At 42.2% G+C, this 24,057-nt stretch overlaps 1 protein-coding gene across 8 annotated transcripts in view; it reads left to right on the top strand.

Moving 5' to 3' along the window:
* The window catches only part of LOC132391118 (CRACD-like protein), a 205,193-nt gene extending 185,504 nt beyond the window's left edge, over positions 1–19,689 (top strand). For all 8 annotated transcript variants that reach the window (XM_059963912.1, XM_059963918.1, XM_059963910.1 and 5 more), the window contains 3 exons: positions 3,662–3,843; positions 11,943–12,090; positions 15,269–19,689. In XM_059963912.1, the coding sequence (XP_059819895.1) occupies positions 3,662–3,843; positions 11,943–12,090; positions 15,269–15,432 (494 nt within the window). In that variant the 3' untranslated portion in view covers positions 15,433–19,689. The remainder of the gene's footprint in view (positions 1–3,661; positions 3,844–11,942; positions 12,091–15,268) is intronic.
* The last annotated feature ends 4,368 nt before the right edge of the window (positions 19,690–24,057 follow it).

The following is a 24,057-nucleotide window of genomic DNA, read 5'->3' as shown; positions in this document are numbered from 1 at the left end:
CCTTTTCTCCTTGGCGCGATGGTGGATGAGAAGTGACCTGATAGAGGTGTACAAGCTGATGAGAGGTATTGATCATGTGGATAGTCAGAGGCTTTTTCCCAGGGTGGAAATGGTTGCCACAAGAGGACACAGGTTTAAGGTGCTGGGGAGTGGATACAGAGGAGATGTCAGGGGTAAGGTTTTTACTCAGAGAGTGGTGAGTGCGTGGGATGGGCTGCCGGCAATGGTGGTGGAAACGGCTACAACAGAGTCTTTAAGAGGCTTTTAGATAAGTACATGGAGTTTAAAAAATTAGAGGGCTCTGGGTAAGCCTAGTAATTTCAAAGGTAGGGACATGTTCGGCACAACTTTGTGGGCCAAAGGGCCTGTATTGTGCTGTAGTTTTTCTATGTTTCTCTGGGCAGCCAGAGACATTTTCCCAGGTCAGCAATGGCTAGTGCAAGAAAGCATAATTTTAAGATGATCGGAGAGAAGTATAGAGGGATGCCAGTGATAGGTTTTTATACAGAAAGTGTTAAGTGTATGCAGTGCACTGTAGAGGTGGGTACATTAGGGACTTTTAAGAGACTCTTAGATAGGCACATGGATGAAAAAAAAACTAGAGTGCTATGCGGAAGAGAAACGTTAGATTATCTTGGACCAGGTTAAACTGGTCAGCACAATATTGGCCGAAGACCCTGTACTGTGCTGCACTGTTCTGTGTCATATGAAGTATATGAATACAGCTGTGATCTGGAAGTAGAATTTGTCCCTATTTGGTATTTCAGGTGAACCTGTTGCATGGACTTTCCATTAATTGCCACAAGGTAGAGCAACCCCATACTTAAACACTATGCAAATAATCTGATACCAACTAAAGTTGTTATTGCTGAAATACCAGTTTAAGTTCCACCATCCTAGCTATAATTGTTATTAAAAATTTAGAAAAAATTACCTAGCCCCCAAATGTTTTAAAAGCTGGAAGGCATCTTCAAATACTTTGGCAGTGGAGCGGTGCAGACAGTAAAGCTGCAACTTCTCAGCTTCAGAAGCTGGGTGGTTTCCTCCCACCCCCCAAAAGCAGATGGATTGATGGGTTAATCAGCCCCTACAAATTGTCACTGGGTAAGTTGGTGAGGAACCAGGAATGTTCTGTGAGCTGGAAATGGCTGCTTTATTTGTCATCAGTGAATATGAAATGATATATTGAATTATCATTGAAACATCCTTCAGGCTCACCAAATCCATAATATTGAAGGGTGTGTGTGTGTGTGTGTGTAATTTTGGGCTCAGTTTCAAACTGTCTGCAGAGAATACAGCAAAATTTATTTCACCAGTTCAGTGTAATGTCAGAGAATGTATACAACCTGAAATCATTGTTCTTCGCAGACAGCTGCGAAACAAAGAAAAAACCCCCAAAGAATGAATGACAGAGAAATGTTAGAACCCCAAAGCCCTTCTCCCCCTTCCTTTGCACAAGCAGCAACACTCCCCCAGCTTGTTCCAGCAAAAAAAAAGCATCAGCCCCCCCCCCCCACCGTGCAAGCAATACTAATCTCCCAGAGGCCATAATGTATAGTTCATCAAAAACTACCAACATAAAAGCCAAAGAAAGCGCATATAATAGAGAAAAAATAGTGGGAAGTTAGTCAAATATTAACAAAAGGTAACTAAAAAAGTTATTAAGAAGGTGAAGGTAGAATACAAAAGTAAGCAGGCCAATAATATTAAAGGTGATACCAAAAGTTTCTTCAGATATATGAAGTGTAAAAGAAGCGAGAGTGGACATCTCAATAGGCCCTTTCTCTCACTAACGAGGGAGAGGGGAAGATGCTGTTCCTGCTACAGTGAGAGGGGAGGCCAGCAACCCACTGTTTCGATGTTACAATCTGCAGCATCACTTATTTCGAGTTTTTCCCTACTCGAGAATCAGCAGATTCTCTTCCACTGTCAAGAGAGAGAGAGCGATTGTTCGAGTGCAGAGGCATCTGACAACAGCGCCTAATGTATCGATGTTCTCCCGTGACACTTTGATCTGTGACATCAGCAGTGAACTGGGTCGTCCTCGGGGCTGCACCCCCGAAGGCACACATCTTTCAAGCTGCTCCTGGAGATCCCAAAGCACAGGCTGTTCAGCAGGTTCCGAAGAACGAGAACCCACCGTCCGTGAAGAACGTAGTTTGAGCACAGCTCTGGATCTTTGGCTCCAACAGGACCTCAGTCACCTTGAAAAGGGGAAAAAAAAGACATGAGAAAAGGAGATTTAAACTGTTTTGCAGATAAATTCGAAGAAGTCACCCAGGTCTGCAAAAACCTCTGGTTCTTCCCATTCCCTTTAAAACAAAAAACAGTTTATCTAAGATGATGGTTATTTTCATCGACATTTACTTAAAATCCAAGGAAATTCCCATTATCTCTGCTGTGCAACATTAAGCTAGACAAATTATATTTTCTAGTCATTCAAGAAGGTTCTAGCTAATATGACCTTGATCGCAACTTTCTCACCCGTTCCTCAAAGGTATACACTCCCCAGTAGTCCAACAGCCTTGTACTCACTCAATGACTTGGTCGCTACAACACCCAGGGCTAGAGAGTTTAAAGTGACGCTCAGAGTTGAAACTACCACATTCATGAAATGAATGACTTTTTTTAGGCTAATCCTGTCTATTTCTAGACCATGAAGCTATCAGACATAGGAGCAGAATTCAGCCATTCAGCCCAATGAATCTGCTCTGCCGTTGCATCATGGCTGATTTATTATCCCTCTCAATCCTATTCTTATCCCTTCTCCCCATAATCTTTGATGCACTAATTAATTAAAAACCTATCAACCTTTGCTTTAAATTCACAGATTCACTACCCTCTGGCTAAAGAAATTCACCCTCATCTCTGTTCTATGTGGATGTCCCTCCATTCTGAATCTGTGTCCCTCTGATCCTCTAGACTCCTCCACTGTAAGAAATCCTCTTCGCAACCGCTCTATCTAGGTCTTTCAGTATTTAATAATAAAGAACCATCCTCTCAGCATCTATCCTGTCGGTATCTCTTAGGGTCTTGTATGTTTCAATTAGGCCACCTTGTTCTTTGCTAATCTCCAGGGAGCTTGGACAGAATCTGCTTCGCTGTTCCATGGAAACCAACACTTTGTCTGGGGAATCAACCTAATGAGCAAAGAAGCACTGAAACAAATTAGTTAAAAATTAATCAAGCATACTTTGGAATTAATATATCAAAGATCTGTTCTAATTAAGCGTTTCCTCATCTCGTGAGGTGTTGTCCTTTGTTCATTGGGTGCATTGGGAATCTGTGCAAGTTGTTGAGAGCTGGGCAGCACAGTAGCATGATGGTTGTTGTAATGATACTACTCCATCAGCAGTAAGATCAGAGTTCGATTCCCACTGCTGTCTAGGAGTTTGCACATTCTCCCCTGGCCAGGTGGATTTCCTCCTTGTGCTCTGGTGTCACCCCACATTTCAAAATGTGTACAGATTAGGGTTAGTGATTTCAGGGCATGTTATATTGGCACTAGTAGCTTGGCAACACTTGCGACTTCCCGGCATAATCTTTGCCGATTTGATTTGACGCTAACAACACGTTTCGCTACATTTTTCAATGAGTATGTGACAAATAAAGCTTCAAAGATCTTAATAATTAAATATTGATTTTTATCATCTTTCTGCAGACAAAGGGCAACCTTTCAACAAAGATAATGGATCATCTGTTGAGGACTCCACTGTGCCAGCTTGGGTGACTATGGCAAGACAAAAGCAGAAGGGTTACCAAGAACAATATATTGGCAAAGAAGCTAAAATGCCAGCCAAAGAAGTCAAAGCTGATACCGAGAAGCAACAAGAGAGTGATAAGGTAACATTGTACCATGTTGCCTTCGTGGCTCAGTCCCATTTCATATCCTGTGTTATGTATTGATTGTAATTACATCTTGCAAAAAGCCAGATTTCCAAATTGTCCTCTATTTCCTTTAATAACATGAGATTCTGCAGATACTGGAAATCTTGAGGAACATACACTAAACTCTGGAGGAACTCAGCAGATCAAGCAGCATCTATGAGGAGGAATAAATATTCAACATTTTAGGCTGAGACATTTGACTTCTGATGAAAAGTCTTGAACTGAAACGTCAACTGTTTATTTCCCATCATAGATGCTACCTTACTGCCTAGTTCCTCCAGCACTTTGTATGTGTTGCTCATTCAATAAGTGACCTGTAACGTTGAATTTAGGGTATAGCTTTGAACTGTACTGAATTTGTTTTATGTTTAGGTAACATACCTTTCACATAATTAAAGCGAACTGTCACTTTGGTTTAGATTTGCCTTTTTTATGCAGCAAAACATCCCAATGTGGTTAAAATAATGGTGTGCTTAAAAAGTTGATACTGAGCTGCAGATGAAACTTTAGGACAGATGATCAAAAACTTTGGTTAAAGAAACTGGGTTCAAAGGAGCATTGTAACGAAGGAGGTGGCAAGTCAGAGAGGCTTAGGAAGCAAGTTTCACACATTAAGGTTGTGGCTGTTGTGTGTACAGCCAAAGTAATGAATGAATATAAATAAGAATTGTACAAAATCCCAGAATTTGATACCTGATGTTCAGATTTAACACTGATAATCTTATAAATGTAAAATTATGGTCAGCTTCTATATTACAGCAGAATCTTAAATAGATTTCTATTCCAATGTAAATGAAGAATCATTCATTGTAATTGTTGTTTAAAAACAAACACTTTTTCAATCTTTAAAGCAATTAATTTGGAGATTATTGGTAGCCAATAGTTGATTCTATTTGAATCTTACTCTCAGAAAAATATTTGGTATGAAATATTCTATCCCAGTGAAGTGTGAATCCAAAGTGTGGTCTTTGGTCTCTAGATGGGTGAACCACATAACAAACTCTTTGCACCCAAAAAACTTTAGGGTTAGATTGATCTTAGTGCAGGATAAAAGGTTGGCTCAGCATTATGGGCCAAAGGGACTGTGTTGTAATGTTCTATGTCATTTGCTTCTCCGACATCTGCCAGTGATGAATAAACCTGAACTAAACAGAAGCCCTGATTGTAGGAACAAGACACAATTGCTTTCTCGTTGATTTGATTGCACTAACCTCGCTTTTGCCATCACTTTAAACTGAAGGAGATGCTTCTCTCATAATGGACAGCTCAGTTTTGCAGCAAAGAAATACTTCAGTGAGAGAGAGGAGGGGAAAAAATGGCTGTCAAAAAGGAGCAAATTGGATCCTATACATGCAGGAGTTCCTCTCAAATACAGGGAAAATTATTAATGCCTAACAGGTTCTGACATGCTGAATTTTATAAACAGTACAATTTTTATGATTTAATTTTCACTTCGGAATGACAAGCTTCTTGTAAGTGATAAGGTGTAAATGCTCCTGATTTCCAGGAGTACATGTCAATCTACAGTGAAGGATCACTGCTGCAGCAAACACAATGAGGAGAACATGATGATAATCTTTTGAGGGAAGTCCCAACCTTTTTGAGGAAACTCCCAACACTTTGAGGAACATCTCCTCCAAACGAGGAAAGCTAATCTTGTGAACTTGACCTTGTTTGGGATGTGGTCCTCATTTTGCAATTTGTGAAATACACTGGTCTCCTTTAGACTGCGAATCTTACTACAACACAACAAATAGAACATAAAAATGGGAAAATTAAGTTATGGATTCAGTTCACCATTTACCTGCTGTCTAGTCTAGGGCGGGGGCAATCGGCAAATGAGACCAAACTGTTCAAGACCAAAGGACTGAGGAAGCTTTTTCACAGGTTTGCTATCCCAACATAAGGTCATTTGTCCTTGCTAGCAGCAATAACTTTAAACCATACATTTAGATAGTAATTATTAAAAGTATTTGCAATTGTTCTATAACACTATATACAATTGGTTTAACCAGGTCTTAAAATTGTTTACACTTAATTTTCATAATTAAGGGGGTCCAGTATCCTTGTGGGCAGGTTGAGTGGAGTTGCTGGGTGGGTTTAAATTAAATAGGCAGGGGTATGGGAACTGGAGTGATAGCGCTGAAGATGAGGTAGTTGGGTTACAAACAGTGGCAATGTGCAGTGAGGCTGATAATAGGGCAAATAGCATGAGCTGCAATTTAAAGGTGGACAAAATTAAAAAGGGTGAATACAGGACTGAAGGTGTTAATATTTGAATGTGCTCAGTATACGGAATAAGATAGATGAACTTGTTAGCACTGTTAAGTATATTGGCATATATGATGTTGTCTGCATCACTGAATCATGGCTGGAAGAAGATGATAGCTGGGAGCTTAATGTCCAAGGATACAAGTTGTTTCGAAAGAACAGGCAGGAAGGCAGAAGGGATACCATTGCTCTGTTGGTAAAAAAAAAATTAATTAAATTTTTAGAAAAAGGTGACATAGGGTCAGAAGGTATTGAATCATTGTGGATAGATCTAAGGAACTGCAAGGGTAAAAAGACCTCGATGGGAATTATATACAGACCCACAAACAGTAGTAAGGATGTGGTCTGCAAATTACAATGGGAGATAGCAGGTGTATGCCAAAAGGACAATGTTACAATGGGGGATTTCAGCTTGCAGATTAATTGGGAAAATCAGATTGGTGCTGGATTCCAAGAGGGAGAATTTCTAGAGTGCCTATGAGATGGATTTTCAGAGCAGCTCGTGGTTGAGCCCAGAAGGGGATCAGCTGTTCTGGATTGGGTGTTGTGCAATGAACCAGAATTGATTAGAGAGTTTAAGGTAAAAAAAAACTCTTAGGGGTATGTGATCATAACATAATCAAATTCACGCCAAAATTTAGAAGGAAAAGCTAAAGTCAGATGTATCAGTATTACAGTGTAGTAAAGGGAATTACAGAAACCTGACAGAATAGTTGGTAGGAATTGATTGGGAAAGCAACACTGCCAAGGATGACGGCAGAGCAGCAATGGCTGGAATTTCTGGAAGCAATTCGGAAGACACAGGATATATACATCCCAATAGGAAGAAGTTTTCTAAAGGCAAGATGACACAACCGTCTCTAATGAGAATTCAAAGCCAACATAAAAGCCAAAGAAAGGGCATATAATAGAGAAAAAATAGTGGGAAGTTAGTCAAAAATTAACAAAAGGCAACTAAAAAAGTTATTAAGAAGGTAAAGGTAGAATACAAAAGTAAGCTAGCCAATAATATTAAAGGTGATATCACAAGTTTCTTCAGATATATAAAGTGTAAAAGAAGTGAGTGTGGATATAGGACTGCTGCAAAATAATGCTGGAGAGGTAGTAATGGAGGACAAGGAAATGGCAGATGAACTGTATAAGTATTTTGCATCAGTCTTCACTGTGGAAGATACTAGGAATATGGTGGAAGTTCCAGGTGTCAGGGGTCATGAAGTGTGTCAAGTTACCGTTACCAGGGAGAAGGTTCTTTGGAATCTGTAAGATCTGAAGATAGATAAGTTGACGTGGACCAGATGATGTACACCCCAGAGTTCTGAAAGAGGTTGCTGAAGAGATTCTGGAGGCATTAGTAATGATCTTTCAAGAATCAGTAGATTCTGGAATGGCTCTGGAAGACTGGAAAATTGCAAATATCACTCCACTTTTTAAGCAGGGAAAGAGGCAGAAGAAAGGGAACTATAGGCCAGTCAGTCTGACCTCAGTGGTTGGGAAGATGTTGGGATCGATTATTAAGGATGTGGTTTCAGAATACTTGGAAGCACATGATAAAATAGGTCATAGTCAGCATAACTTCCTCAAGGGAAAATGTTGCCTGACAAATCTGTTGGAATTCTCTGAAGAAATTACAAGCAGGACAGACAAAGGAGAATCGGTTGATATTGTGTATTTGGATTTTCAGAAGGCCTTTGACAAGGTGCCACACATGAGGCTGCTTAACAACCTACAAGCCCATGGAATTACAGGAATGATTCTAGTGTAGATAAACCAGTGGCTGATTGACAGGAGCCTTTTCTGGTTGGCTGCTGGTGGCTAGTGATGTTCCACGGGGGTCTATGTTGGGACCGATTCTTTTAACATTAAATGTCATTAAATTGGATGATGGAATTGATGGTTTTGTTGCAAGGTTTACAGACAATGAAAAGATGGATGGAGAGGCAAGTAGTTTTGAGGAAGTAGAGAGGCTACAGACTGAATTAAACAGATTGAGAGAATGGGATGGAATACAGTGTTGGGAAGTGTACGTGTTCTTTGGTAGAAGAAATGAAAGGATTGACTATTTTCTAAATGGAGAGAAAATGCAAAAAACTGAGGTGCAAAAGGACTTGGGAATACATGGACAGGATTCCCTGAAGGTTAATTTGCAGGTTGAGTCTGTGGTGAGGAAGGCAAATGCAATGTTAGCTTTCATTTCAAGAGGACTAGAATATAAAAGCAAGGATGTAATGTTGAGACTTTATAAAGCACTGGTGAGGCCTCGCTCGGACAATTGTGAGCAGTTTTGGGCCCCTTATCTTAGAAAGGATGTGCTGAAACTGGAGAAGGTTCGAAGTAGGTTCATGAAAATGATTCCAGAATTGAACAGCTTGTCATGTGAAGAGCATTTGGTGGCTCTAGGTCTGAATTCACTGGAATTCAGAAGAATGAGGGCTGACCTCATTGAAACCTATCGAATGTTGAAAGGCCTTGAGAGAGAGGATGTTTCCTTTGGTGGGAGAGTCTAAGACCAGAGCGCACAGCCTTAGGATAGAGGGGCATCCTTTTAGAGTGGAGATGAGGAAGAATTTCTTTAGCCAGAGAGTGGTGAACCTGTGGAATTCAGTGCAGCAGGCAGCTGTGGAGGCAAAGTCTGTATGTGTACTTAAGGCAGAGGTTGATAGATTCTTGATTGGTCAGGGCATGAAGGGATGCAGGGAGAAGGCAGGAAAATGGGACTGAGAGGAAAATTGGATCAACCATGATGAAATTGTGGAGCAGACTCGATGGGCCAAATGGCCTACTTCTTCTCCTATATCCTATGCTCTGATTAGATGAACTCCTGCTCTTAAAAATTAGCTTGCTGTGGCCTTGCACCTTATTGACCACTGCAGCTGCATTTTCTCCGTAACTGTAACCCTCCATTTTGCATTGTTATTGCTTATCCCATGTATTACCTCAGCTTACTGATGTGCCAAAATGATCAGCATGGAAGTAATGTAAAAGAAAGATTTACATTATACCTTGATACATGGGACAATAAAATTAATTGGCCTACCAAGCAGTCAGTCTGCCGGCAACTCTAATGTAGAATTTGTGCAATGTCTTAATTTCCTCAACATTAATCATTGTCACACAGTTTTGTAACTGAGTCCTGGATTGTGTTTGCTCTCCATTTATCTCCCAGTCTTTGCAATTTATTTCCAAACCATTCCGGTTGTCTGTGAGGACTTTTGTTCACAGAAAAAATCTGTTGGACTGCTACTAATCAATAATCCAGGAAGCAGCCTGTCCCTATTGATCCTTGCCGATTCTTATCATTGCACCTTGCAAACCATCCTATCTGGATGCATCGCAACTTAGTATCACGACTGCGCTGTCTGTGACGACAAGAAACGGCAGATAGTTGTGGACACAGCTCAGCATATCATCACACCATGGACTCTTTCTGCATCTCTCTTTGCCTCTATAAAGCAGCCAGCATCATCAAAGACCCCACCTGTCGCAGACACCCTCTCCTCCACTGGACATAAGATGCAAAAGCCTGAAAGCATGTATCACCCGACTCCAGAGAACTGTTGTAAGAATATTAAAGGGTTCCCTGGCCCGATAAGATGAACTCTTGACTTCACAATTCCTTGTGCTTTCGAAGAGGAGTTGAGGACATGTCGATCACCTTGAATGGTGAGGCAGGCTGGAAGGGTCTGGTGGGCGATTCCTGCTCTGATCTTCCTGCATTTCAGATTCTCCTGTCATCTCCCATTACTGCTATTCAGTGCATAAGGAAGTCTCGTGTGCGCAGATGACAAACAGAACAAAAAAGATCTTTGCACAGTAATCCATTGCAGGTGTGACTTATAGAAGGCCACTGTGAGAGCGAAAGACAATTCCAAGTGAACCTAGAAATAAAATTGGATGCAGGACAGCTAAGACAGGGATTGCATGCCATTACTTCCTACAAGGTGAAACCTAACAACGTAAATGACAGTGATCCTTCACTCACCGACAGGTTCAATGCCTTTTGTGCACACTTCAAAAGGGAGATTAGCAATACACTAGAACAACTTCCCGCAGAACCTGGTGACCCTGTGATCTCTGTTTTGGACACTGATGCCCGAATATCCTTTAAGAGGATGATCCTTGTGCCAACAAGCTGGCTGCAGTGTCAAGGACATCTTCACTCTCTCACTGCCGCAGTCAATGGTTCCCACCAGCTTCAAAAGGGCAACAGTTATCCCAGTGCCCAAGAAGAGCAGTGTGAGCTGCCTCAATGACCATCTCCTGGTAGCACACAGATCTATTTTAATCAAGTACTTAGAGAGGTTGATTATAACTAGAATTAGTTTGTGCCTGAGCGAGGACCTGGATCCACAGCAATTTGTTTACCACCACAACAGATCTAAAGCAAACATAATCTCACTTGTTGCCCACTTGGCTTTGGAACTGCTACAGTATGTGTGGAGCTGATTAAGAAGTTCCCCCTCAAGTTTCCCATAAGCACACCTTTCACCATTAATCATGACCCCCTATGCCTCTAGTCTCACCAAACTTCAGTGAAAAAAGCCTGCTTGCATTTACCCAGTCTATACCCTTCGTGATTTTGTATGCCTTTATCAAATTTCCTCTCAATCTCCTATGCTCCAGGAATAATAATGTTCTAACTTATTCAACCTTTAATATACATTGTCACCTACCTCTACGTTCACCCCCATCATTCCCTCGACTTCAGAACCTGGGCCTCTGTACCTCCTTCTGTAACTAGATCCTCGACTTCATTACCAGGAGAGCATGGTAAATGTGGCTCCGTAATAGGATCTCCTCCTCACTATCAACAGACGCCCTGACATCCCTGTTCTTGGGGGCATGAGGTGCAGAGGGGTGAGATAGATTGGCTGTCTGGGGTGGTGTACAGTAACAACCTTGCACTCAACATCGGTAAGAGTCAGGAGCTGATTGTGGATTTCAAGGCAGAGAAATTAGGTGAACACATTGAGGAAAGAGTGAAAAAGAGTGAGCAGTTTCAAGCTCCTGCATGTTAGCATCTCAGAGGATCTATCCTGGGCCCAGCACAGCGACACAATCACAAAGAAGGCACATCGGTAGCTCTACTTCATTAAGAGTTTGAAGTTATTTGGTATGTCACCACGTGCAAATTTCTATAGATGTAGGTTGGGGAGCATTCTGACTGGTGTATCACAGCCTGGTATGGAGATTCCAATGCCTAGAATTGCAAGAGGCTCATGAGAACAGAACTCCCTAATATTGAAGACATCTTCGAGACGGAGTGCCTCAAGGAGGAACCATTACCATCAGGACATGTCCTCTGGTTTCTAGGGAGAAATACTGGAGCCTGAGGAGTGACGCTCAACGACTTAGTCCCCTCTGCCGTCAGATTTTTGAACGCTACCATGTCCTTCCTTTGCACTATTATTTAATTTTCTAATTAATAGATTTTATGTCTTTGCACTACACCGCTGTCGTGTATCAGGATAATAAATCTGATTGGGAAAAATCAGAATTATATTGCCAAAGAAGCATTCAATTTACTACTTCTGCATTTCTTTGAGTTGAAGATGGTATTAAGTCACACGATTAGTCAGTTCTAGCACATTGATATATTATTACAGCTAAAATCATAAAGGTAGTATTTGTTTACTACAATCTTGAAATTTTCATTAGTAATAGTGATGTTGCCTTTATTGGCCTTACACCGGAATGCATTCCTTTCATGCTTAGCATGTACAGCGATGTTGCCTTACAAAATTGTAAACTGTATTTGCAAATTACACTGTTCTTTTTCTTCTCAGGATGCCACGAATGCACCCATTGAATCTAAAAGCACTCACCCTAAGTCATCGACCATTAACAAGCCTACCCAAGACTATAGATTGGAAATAAAGGCATCTGTGTCAGAACCTCAGAAGAAAACTTCTCCTAAAACCAGTCCTGTGACAGGTATGAACAAAGGCAACAACTTTTTTGTTCGTTTGGTACATTAACTGTAGAAATTTCCATCAAGGAACTTCTTCTATAAGCAGAGGTAGGTGACAATGTATATTAAAGGTTGAATAAGTTAGAACATTATTATTCCTGGAACGTAGGAGATTGAGAGGAAATTTGATAAAGGCATGCAAATTCACAAAGGGTATAGTAGGTAAATGCAAGCAGGCATTTTTCACTGAAGTCTGGTGAGACTAGAGGTATAGGGGGTCATGATTAAGGGTGAAAGGTGTGCTTATGGGAAACTTGAGGAGGATCTTCACTCAGAGGGTGGTGAGAGTGTTGAACAGGCTGCCAGCTGAAGTGGGGGATGAGAGTTTGATTTCAACATTTAAGAGAAGTTTGGATAGGTACATGGATGGGAGGGGTATGGAGGGCTACGGTCCAGGTGCAGGTCGATGGGACTAGACGAATTAATAGTTTGGCTTAGACTAAATGGGCCACATGGTGTGTTTCTGTGCTCCATGACTCTGTGAAATACAAAGGGATAAGCAAATGTCTGATTAAAGAGTTGGTTCTTTGGGTCTTAAAGGGAGGGAAAGAAGATGGAGGTTAGGGAACGATTAGGACCCATGCAGCAGAAACATCTGTTCTCAATAAAGTGAAGACTAGAACATAGGAACAGGCCCTTTGTCCCACAGTATAGTGCTGAACTAATTAACCCAGTAATTAAATGCTTAGCTTCTGCCTATGCAATATTCCTCACAATCCCTTCATTCTTTACCTATTCATGCATGCAATGTATTTAGCCAGAGGGTGGTGAGTCTGAGGAATTCATTGCTATAATGGGTGTGGAGGCCAAGTCACTGGGTATATTTAAAGCAGAGGTTGATAGGTTCCTGGTTAGTAAAGATGTTGGAGGTTACATGGAAGAAGGCAAGAGAATGGGGTTGAGACGGATAATAAATCAACCTTGATGGAATGGTAGATCAGATGAGATGGGCTGAATGGCCTAATTCTGTTCCTTTGTGTTATGATACTACCTGAGAGCCTTTTAAATTCTCTCTTATTTGCCTCCACCACCACTATCCCAATTGTGCATTCCAGACACCCACCTCTCCCTGTGTTTATAAAAAAAAAACAATTTGCCAGCATATCTCCTTTGAACTTAACCCTCTCACTTGAAATCCATGCCTTCTGGCATTAGACAGTCAAACCCTTAGAAAAAGATTACGTACACAACGCTGGAAGAACTCAGCAGGTCAGGCAGCATATGTGAGAAAAGAGTAGCCAACGTTTCGGGCCGAGACCCTTCATCAGGAATGGGGGGGGGGGAGAGAGGGCCGAAGCCCAGTAGTAGAGATAGGGGAGGGGGAAGGGCTAGAGGCGCCAGGTGAACCAATCAGAGGAAAGATAAAGGGGGGAGGGGGAGGGGATAAGCATGAAAGAACTGTAGAGATAAAGAAGCAGAAAGTTGAAAGGGGAGAGAGGCAGAGGGGGACCTGGAATAGGGGGAGGGGGAGGGAATTACTGGAAATTCGAGAATTCAATGTTCATACCACCAGGCTGGAGACTACCCAGACGGTATATGAGGTGTTGCTCCTCCAACCTGAGTTTGGCCTCATCATGGCAGTAGAGGAGGCCATGTATGGACATATCTAGATGGGAATGAGAGGCAGAGTTGAAGTGGGTGGCAACCGGGAGGTCCTGTCTATTGTGACAGAGGAGCGTAGGTGCTCGACAAAGCGGTCCCCCAATCTGTGTCGGGTCTCGCCGATGTAGAGGAGGCTGCACCGGGAGCACCAGATGCAATAGACGACTCCAGCAGACTCACAGGTGAAGTGTTGCCTCACCTGGAAGGACTGTCTGAGGCCCGGAACGGTGGTAAGGGGGGGGAGGTGTGGGGACAGGTGTAGCATTTGCGCATGCAGGGATAAGTGCCAGGTGAGGGTTCTGTGGGGAGGGACGTGTGGACCAGGTAGTCGCAGAGGGAACAATCCCCGCGAAAAGCTGAGAGGGATGGGGGGGGAAAATGTGCTTGGTGATGGGGTCCTGTTGAAGGTGGCGGAAATTGCAGGGGATAATATGCTGGATCCACAGCATCTGCAGTTGATCTTTGATTCACAGCATCTGCAGTTGTATTTTCGTCCTTAGAAAAAGATACCGACTGGCTGTCTATTCTATCAAAGGTTAAGTATTGCCTGTTGTGCATCAAGGAGTCAGTGTAATTCAATGAGAGCAGTTCTCCAGCAGATGTTGTATTGCAGGCAAATAGGATTAGCTCAGATGTCTAATTTTTCACCTCCTACAGCCCAGACACCAATTGTGGAGCATTCTGCCTCACCAGCAGGCAGACATGGGACTTATCCTAGTCCAGCAACTAACACAGCAAACTGTAGAAAGCTATAACATACTGACTCCTCTGTGCAAACTCCTGGCAAATGCACTGTCCCCTTCCTATCCTCGAGTGATTCTTGAAATTATCTGCTGATTTGAGATGGGGACCAATCTGTTAGCTTGTACAACTGACATAATGTAGCAGTATGGTAGTTTGAAGTGGCCAGCATCCAAATGACCTCACCCCAAAATAATATATAATAGGACTTGTAACATTAATTTTCTGTCTCTTCCCAACTTTAGCACAATTTATTGAGCAGATGACTGGAGATTGACTTTGCAGTAAACCTCCCCTTTTAAGCCTGTAGCAAGTAGCACTGGAACATAAGTGTAGAACTAATTAAGAAGGACTGTGACAGCTTAATTAAAGGGGTGCTGTATTTAAAGTAGAAAAAAATAATTAAACTGAGCAATGTTTTGATAATAGAAATCATAGTTCAAAGTTTATTTTGATTATGACTATTAATTGCTAATTATAAAATTTATTTAAAGCCCAAATAGGACAATATTTGTATGCAGAGGAAGGAAATTGATTTTTGGCTGGTAATTATTTTGATAGATATTTAAAATAACATTATTTACATAACTTTCTGTTCATATCCATACCCCACATGACAAACAGCCCCGTGTGTCAAAGCAATTTACTTTTTCATGAGGTGTTTCAAAATGTTTCTCACAAATGAGACCAGGCACTGTAAAATTGCAAGTCTAATTTAATTAGTGTAATATGTGAATTCCATTTCTCCCCACATGCATGTGAGTTTTTTTTTTAAAAAACATCTTCTTTTTCCTATAGTAAGCAAACATTCATCGGCAATGACACAGAACACGAGTGACAAGGATGGAAGAGATCAACACAGCAAAGATAAAGTTTCCCCTTCCTCCAACCAGCCATCGTGGATGGAACTGGCTAAGAAGAAGGCAAAAGCTTGGAGTGATATGCCACAAATCATCAAGTAGCCTGCCACACGAAACTTCTAAACTATACATGGAAACTTATTAGCTACTGGCTATTGGGTATGCATTAGTTTGTCTGCAGTGTTGATTGTTGGAAAGGTAGAATCCCATGTTGACAAACTGTAGATGGTCCTTAACACTCTGGCTTTTTAAGAACAAAACTAGGTTTTCTTTAGTCTTCTACATCTAGCATAATACGACACCGGGCTCTTGTAAGGATAGAGATATGGAGGCCTGTCTGATTTGACTACATGTTCCAGAAGGGATGATCCAGCGACCACGTAACCATCTCCTGTCTTGTGCAGGATGTTACCGTGTATAAAAACACACGTGGACCTTATGCCTCCCAGCTGATCACTATACTTAGAGAATTAGTCTCATTATTTTCTTGCTGAATTTGTTTGATGTACAGGAGATTATGTGAGATGAACAAAATGGGACAAGACAAAAAGATACGGAGCTGTTCCCTTTATCAAAAACACTTTAAAAGTCTGAGTTCAAGTGATCCACAAATGTCTCGATGTCTTCTAAAGCGTTCTCTCGCATTTAAAAGAATGAGTGTTTTGGATCAGGTGTGTAAAAACAAAATATATTTCTAAGCTTTTTAAGTTTTGCTAATTCTCTGTAATGATTTGTCATTCTGTATTATAGTTCCACTCCTTAAAAAAGCAGAACAATATCAAGATGTGGGAAAGGTGTGTAGATACTTTATCTGGTTAGTGATGGCTGTATTTGTATTTGGGTTTTTGTAGCGTCTCACTTTTTTTTACCAGTTGTTATTTTTACTTCAGCGTGCACAGGTTACCCTGTGGTGTGTTCCAGGCCTGGGATTCAGATTGACATGGGATAGATGTGTTGCTTGCTTCTATAATCAACAAATTGGGTGATTTTAACTGATTAAAGCTGACATTAAAATCATGTCAGCTTCTCCCAGCTGAAGTGAGTAAGAAGCAGATATCTGGCTGTACAAATTGGCTGGACAATCAGTAGCTTGGAATAGGGGATTAAGTGAACGATGCAAGGCCTAGATCACCATCTGCCCCATTCTTTTACTAATACAGGAGTCACTGACTGCATTGCAGACAGTTGGCCCATAATGGACCCAGACACATGCAAATAAACCCCCAGATATGGAAAGCTTTGGGAGCCTTGGGTCCCAAGGCTCTACTTGCCCATCGATGCTGCACCTACCTGCTGATAAGGCGTCCATTTAACATGTCTACTGACTTACTGTGTGCACTTTCAGCTGAAGTACAGTGTTACTCCCTGGCTTAAAGAGAGCTTTCACATATATCCAAAAATATTAACCACAATGCATGCACCTATTTACACAAGGAAATTGTATAAGATATTTTCAAGAATTTCGTCTCATTGCATAAAGAATTATATTGCCTCAGTCTGTGTTGAAATATTTGTAGGAATGCAATTGCACTATAAGTCTTATCCTTCTAATTGTTTACCATATACATAGGGAGTGCGAACTTTAGTATGTAAATATATACCTGCCAAATTATTTTGTTAAATTGCCAGAAGTTATCTTTCACTGTAATACAGGTATGTTTAGTACAACAACGTAAATATTTTGGCTGAATCATCAAGGACTTGTAATTCAAAAACCATGTATCTTTCGTTCGTAGATTCCGATCATGCATGTACTAAAACTGTAATAGTCCTACTGAATATACACCACACTTAAAACACAATGTTAAACTGTTTACATAGTAACAATGCAAAAAATAAGCAGTGAAACTTCTGTTTTGTAAATCATAAGTTATTTAGTGTAGTATCTTTTGTTCTCTCAAAATCTCTGCAAGCTTACATTTGCTCTTCCCATCTGCATGGTTACTGGTGATGTAATAATTTATCTCAATACATATTTGTATGTATGTACAGGTACCTGTGTATATATTTAGAGTACTGTGTAATCATGCACACTCTGTAATTTCATCGCCACGCCATGTAACTTATATTTCATGGACAAGTGAATTCTGTCGGTACTGTAAATTGCTGAGAAGTGTAAATACTCAGAACACTCTGTAGTAACGTGGTGCCCTACTGCTGATTCAATTTTCTAAGTAAAGAGTCAGGATTCTACTTAGTGAACGCTGACATGAGTAAAGAGGTTACAGTATGAAAAATACCCACCTTTTCTTCCCCACCAGAGAGGAGAACAGCGTTAAAACTTGTGATAGCATTTTAATGTTGGATAGAAATTACAAAACTGATAAAGGCTGACCGATCCAATGTTTTTACAAAAAAATATTAGCGCTTGCTTTACCATTCTCTCAGTGACTTAGCATGGAACAAGTAGGCCAATGGTGGAACAACGCTGAGTTGATTTAGGATGTCATAAAGCGGTGGGAGGGAGATTTGGTACCCTACTCCTTTTTATTCCTGTGTGCAATAGGCTATTGGCAGGGTGAAGCTAAATACCCCTGAAAGATCAGGAAACAATGAACTCCTCCTCAGACTGGTCTTTCATTATCCAGATGACCAGCGCACAGAGCCCTCGGTACAGAAGCATACTGTGAACTCCTAACCACATTGACGCATGACCCAGAGCGATTTTGGGAAAATAGCAGGGAGGATTTTCCTGTTTCAGGATAGTACTCTGGAAATAAACAGGCATCCATAAGTGTACGACGCAGACTGCTGAAAACCATTTTAGTTATAGGCCTCCCGTAATAAATGGAAATCATCCAGGGACTGCTCGTGAATGGCCGTATGCACTTTGCGTGCTGGGCCCTTGTATGGTGCATACATGGAAAATAACTGGTTTTTACAGCAGTGTATCTGGGTTGGGAGGAGTGGGGTGGGGGGGGGTGAGTTGGGAAGAATGGGAAAGAGTCAATTCAGAGAATTGGAGACTCAGCATGTGATCAGGAAGTTGTGACTCAGGGATTGGGGAGCAATGCTTTGTGGGCCAGAGGCCGGGGTTTAAGAAATGGGAGGAGGTTGAAGATTGGGGAGTGATTGGGTCAATCTTAGGTGATGTACTGTGATGGGTGAGTTAAGAAGAATCCTCATTGTTTATGTCCCAGCAGTAGCAGGGAGCCTTCTCAGGGGAACCCCCCTATAAATGGTGCAACTGCAGATCTAGCAGCTCTATGTGGCCCAAAACTGGGCGTGGCATTGTGATCCAAGAGTTTCTTGGGGAATGATTTTATGATGTGTGCTTCTGACAAGGGAAGCATATCATCACACGAGTGATTCATGACTGGAAGTGACTGGTCTAATCTCCAGAGTGAGACAATTTGACCTGGAATTGATGTAATTGCATTCCACTGTGGAAAGATATAAACTTCCACACAGTTGATAGAAGCCTGAACTAGGCCTGAATGTCTTTGAAACAAAGTACAGGCACATACCTGATGAGGGACTGCAAAATTAAGGATGCCAAACACGAGGAGATCTGCAGATGCAGGAAATCCAGAGCAACGTACACAAAATGCTGGAGGAACTTGGTAGGTGAGGCAACATCTAACCCTGGGTTTGATTTTCTTGCTATGCCCAACTCCCAGCTCCCTTCAGGTGAATGGTCTTGGCACGAAACTTCGTCTTTTCCATCGCTGCTGCCTGGCCTGCTGAGTTCTTCCAGCATTTTACGTGTGTAAAGTTATGGATGAGCTGTGACCTTGTCAGAGATCTAACATTCCAGAAAATGTTGCCCTCGATCTCCCTGCCTGCTAGTTTAACAAAGGACTTAACTCATTCTAAACAGAGAGGGTTGATGCTTGGAGAATACGTGGGCTCCATAAAGCAATTTCCCTATTAGATCACTATATACCTGAGAAAACGTTCTGCAGAACAATGTGAGCCATTTAACTCTGAGGCATTCTTATAGTGTGGATGGTTACGTGTAGTTCCAACTAACGTTAAAATGTACACTGCATTCCATGCCAGTTAATCCATTTGGGAATTAGGGATTACTCAGTGGTGTCCCACTGTATTTGTTCAAAAATCCTGTAATAACAAACCTGGGAAATGCTATGAGATTTGCGAATCAATGCCTTGATAGGGGTTCGTGCTGTGTATGCTTAATGTTTTTAAAACCACATAACTTTGCCAATTAGATGTCAGTGAAGCTGTTATGGCTTAAAGATCTCCAGTCAACTGGACACCTAACATCACTGTGTTCTGCACTTGACTGTTAAACAGCTTTGCCTTTGTGTTGCTAAATTTACACTACCTCTCCTTACTTTTATATTGCTAGAACTTCCTACTTGTTAAATCATGATGGAAATTAAAGGACTATTTTTTACTAATCTAAAGTTGGCACTCTTTGTAATGAAACCAGCGATTTATAATTTTTTTACGTTTATCTGTGTCTGGATGGTATCTCAGCCTAACTTTCACTGTTGCTGCGTTTTCAAAAAAATGCAGTGATGGGCGTCTGGTAAATATCCGAACTTCATTATGATATTGGTTTTCAGTGGAACTTCATGCTGGTGTTGACACAATTATCCACCTAACGTTAAAAACACCAGCTGTACAATCGGACTTCAAAGTTATCCATCCAAACATTAAGTGTCTTTGGATAGCGAACGTAATTATCCGCTCGTGGTTACAGGTACAATGCTGGCTTGTATCCACATGATACAGCTTGACAACAGTCCAGAGGAGAACTACAGTATCATCACAGGTATTATTTTATTGTCAGATGCAGTGAAAAACTTAGTTTGGTAAGCCATTCAAATTATGCCAAGGTTAAGTTTCAAAGCATAAGAACTTTGAGATGTTACAAAGGAAAAGACAGTAATAACGATGTTACGGTGTTGCACTTACAGAGAAAGTGCAGTGCAGGTGGACAGCAAAGTAAGAGGATGTGATGAGGTAGGCTGTGAGAAGTTCATCTTTAACATGCAAGAGGGTTTTATAACAACGGGATAGAAGCTGACTTGAAGCCTGGTGGTATGTATTTGAAAGCTTCAGTGTCTTCTACTGGATGGAAACGGGGAGAAGAGAGAATGCTAGGGGTGGGGAGGGTTCAATGGTTTAATTTAATATCAGAGAACATGTACAACCTGGAATTCTTACACTTCACAGACATCCACAAAACAGGAAAAACCCAAAGAATGAATGACTGAAACATCAGAACCCCCCCCACCCCAAAGTCCCCCTTACCCCTCCCACACACAAGCAGTGGCAAAAGCTAAAGCATTTTTATTTATTATTATTTACTTATTTGTTTAGAGATACAGCATGGCAATAGGCCACTTCAGCCCAGCAAGCCCACGCCACCCATTTATACCCATGTGACCAATTAGCATCTGAACCTGTACGTCCCTGGAATTGGGAGGAAGCTGGAGTACCCATAGGAAACCCACGTGGTCACGGAGAATGTGCAAGCTCCTTTCGGATCGTTGTGGCAAATGAGCCAGAGTCACTGGCATTGTATAGTGTTACACTAACCACTATGTTACCATGTCAGTCGTTAAGCTGACTGCTTTCCTGAGGCAGCAAGAAGTGTAGGCTGGAGTCTTCCTGTTGTCCAAGATGAAGGTCACATTCCAGTGTATCTGAACCGGGTACCCAGCCTCAGAACCCGCCACCTGAGTACAGGGATAGAGTATACACTGTCCTTAATGTGCTCTGTATCCCTGGATTTATTCTACCCCTACAATCCCATTCATTGATCAGGGTAACTTTCCTGGGTGGAAGAGAGAGATCCAGCTATGTGTTTTTTTTTAGGTAACTTCATTTTTATTAATGTTTTAATTAATTTACATCGAGTTGCATTGTTAATTATATTTCAACTATTTTAACAGTTGGGCATCAGAATAATCCTGGATGAGGGGTAGTTAGTCATCAGGTAACACATAAAATGCTTCTTCTAGTAAAATAATGGTGTGGCCGGACACAGTGGCCTGTTCGGTTCTGACCAAAGATGCTGTTGCCTTTTATAAATGTCTTTTTTTTTCACAATTGCAAGGCACTGCCGAGTATTAAGAACTTCAGGTCAACCCATAAGACAATTGCTTGATTGCGGAGAGTTGGACTTGATGTGGATCATGTTGCTGCTTGCTCCAGAAATTGTCAGAGTCCTGGCGTGAAGATGGTGTGCAATCGAAGAACACACTTTTCTTGTGATTGCAAGCCCTGTTAGACAGTGGTAATGTAGGATACTGCAAGTCCGGTTTGTCGGAAAGACCGACGGTGGGGGAGCTGTGTGGCCTCGGTTGTAGCACGGGCTAGGCCTCGCGCCGCAGGGTCACCTGTTGCAGACGCCCAGGCGAGGAGAAACCAGAGGCAGTGTGGCACGGCGTCCATGCTGGCTTGGGGGCTAGCCCATCCTGTCTCTGCTTCCCACCAGAGTTTGCTCAGTGGAAGATGAGCTGGACTGCGTTCGTCTGCAGACTAGTTCTAGCTGACAACATCCATGTACCATCAAACTACAGGACGTGACACTCATGGACTTGGGCTAATTTTTTTTTAATGCGACTATGTTTACTGCTATCTTGCACATGCCTTGTGCTGTGTATGACTGTTGGTACTGCGTTTTGCACCTTAGCCCCAGAGAAACGCTGTTTCGTTTGGCCATATTCATGGAAATCCATGTATGGTTGAATGAAAATTAAACTTGAAAATGCTGGAGGAACTCAGCAGGTCAGGTCTCTGCGGAGTCTCTTGTTGATGAGTTAGTCCTCAGGTTCAGACTCCTTGGGTATGGTTGACAGTTGTGATGCACCTGTAGTCTGGTGGAGGGTTCAGTAATGTCCTCGTGTGACTGTAACAATAATGCAGGGAGGCCAGCTCAAGGCCATGACGAGCCCAGTGCTGCCCTGTGTTATGAGATGGGAGCATAGCTGGAATATTGCTGAAACAGTGAATGAAAGATTAGCTTTATTTGTCACATGTCCATCGAAACAAAACTCCACGATGGACGGTCCCAGGCCCGGCTGCAAGAAGAAGAGGATTGGGCATGGGGCTAGCAACCTCATCCTGTTTACAAACCCGGAGCTTTGACGGTGATATTCCAGTGTATCTGAAGGTATACTGGAACACCGACAGAAGCTCCAAAGACCTCATTCCTGGAAGAGAAAGGATAAACCTAGTAGAAGATGGGCTACACTTTGAAAGACTGGCCCAGGACAGGAATCTGGCGAGCTGCTATTGGCAGCCCATTCCCCATTAGGGGTGATAGGCTTAAGAAGATGAGACATCGAAACGTACAATGAAGCGTGTTGTTTGTGTCAAGCCAAATCCTCGAGGATTGTGCTGGGGCAGCCCGTGAGGGTTGCCTCACTTCCAGCGCCAACGTAGCATGATCGCAACTTCCTAGACCTAATCTGTAAATCTTTAGAGTGTGGGGGGGAAACTGGATCACCTGGACGAAACCCATGCAGTCATGGAGAGGACCGTGCAAGCTCCTCACAGAGAGCAGCAGGAATCGAATCTCAATGGGTGATTGCTGGCACTGTAAAGTGAATGCGCTATCTCCTACACTGCTGTACCGTCGCAGTGGTATAATCCGGAGAACTGGATCCAGTTCTATAGCAGCTTGGGAATTTTTCTATCATACAGATAAATATGAAAAGGAAAATATACTAATTGCAGTGATAACTGTGAGGGTATTGGATTGTCGTTAGACACACTCCCTGTGAGGTACAGCAAAGTAGTGTAGCCAGTGAAGCCGCTGCCTTGTAGATCCATCGGCCCAGATTCGATCCCAAGCTCCCTGGCTGTCCGTGCAGAGTCTGCACATTCTTCTTGACAGCGCCAATGATTCAGCTTCAATTCTGCCGCTGTCAGAAAGTTCGTTGTAAATTCCCCCTGCGTCCGTGTGGGCTTCCTCCTGTTTCCTCCTCCGTTCTAAAGGTGTAGGGGTTAGGCTAATTGGTCACATTGAGTAATTGGGTGGTGTGGGCTCCCTGGGCAGAAGGGTCTGTAACTGCTGTATCTCTGAAACCTAAACAAATATCCGCACACTCTACTCTAACGGCAGTGGCATCCACCTACACGTTACTCCAGGCCCACAGCATCATGGCTGATTCAGAACAGGATTCAGAAGTCGTCCAGCTCCAGGGCAATTCAGGATGAAGTCCTTGCAGCAGTGTCCGTGTTGCAGTTTGAAATCAAGGATTGAAAGTACCTCAAGGAAATGGTGAAAAAGCCTTCATTCCTACAGTTTGTTCTCATTTCACTTAGTGCACCACTTCACACAAGTGAACTACTTCATTTGGAGTGCTTTGTCTCTAGCCGACTTACACCTAATAAGGCCCTACACACAACAATGAGTTTAGTAGCCATCTACTTTTGCTGGAGTTGGCTGAAAGATGGAAGATATGACCATAAGACATAAGAACAGAAATAGATTGTTCCACCCATCGAGTGTGCTCCGTTATTTCATCATGGCCGATCCATTTCCCTTTTAACCCCGTTCTCCTGACTGCTCCCCACAACATTTCACACTCTGACCTCGAATGCACCCAACAACCTAGCCTCCGTAGCCACCTGTGGCAAAGAATTCCACAGATCCACTACCCACTGACTAAAGAAATTCTTCCTCATCTCCATTCCAAATGAATGTCCCTCTATTCTGAGGTTGTGCCCTCTAGTCCTAAACTCCCCCACTATGGGAAACTCCATCTAGGCCTGTCAACATTCAATAGAGTTCCATGAGAGCCT

This window comes from Hypanus sabinus, chromosome 3 (assembly GCF_030144855.1).
Source record: "Hypanus sabinus isolate sHypSab1 chromosome 3, sHypSab1.hap1, whole genome shotgun sequence".
In the NCBI taxonomy this organism is placed as follows: domain Eukaryota; kingdom Metazoa; phylum Chordata; class Chondrichthyes; order Myliobatiformes; family Dasyatidae; genus Hypanus; species Hypanus sabinus.
The sequence above is the reverse complement of the archived record's forward strand: the minus strand, read 5'-3'. Positions and strand labels throughout refer to the sequence as shown.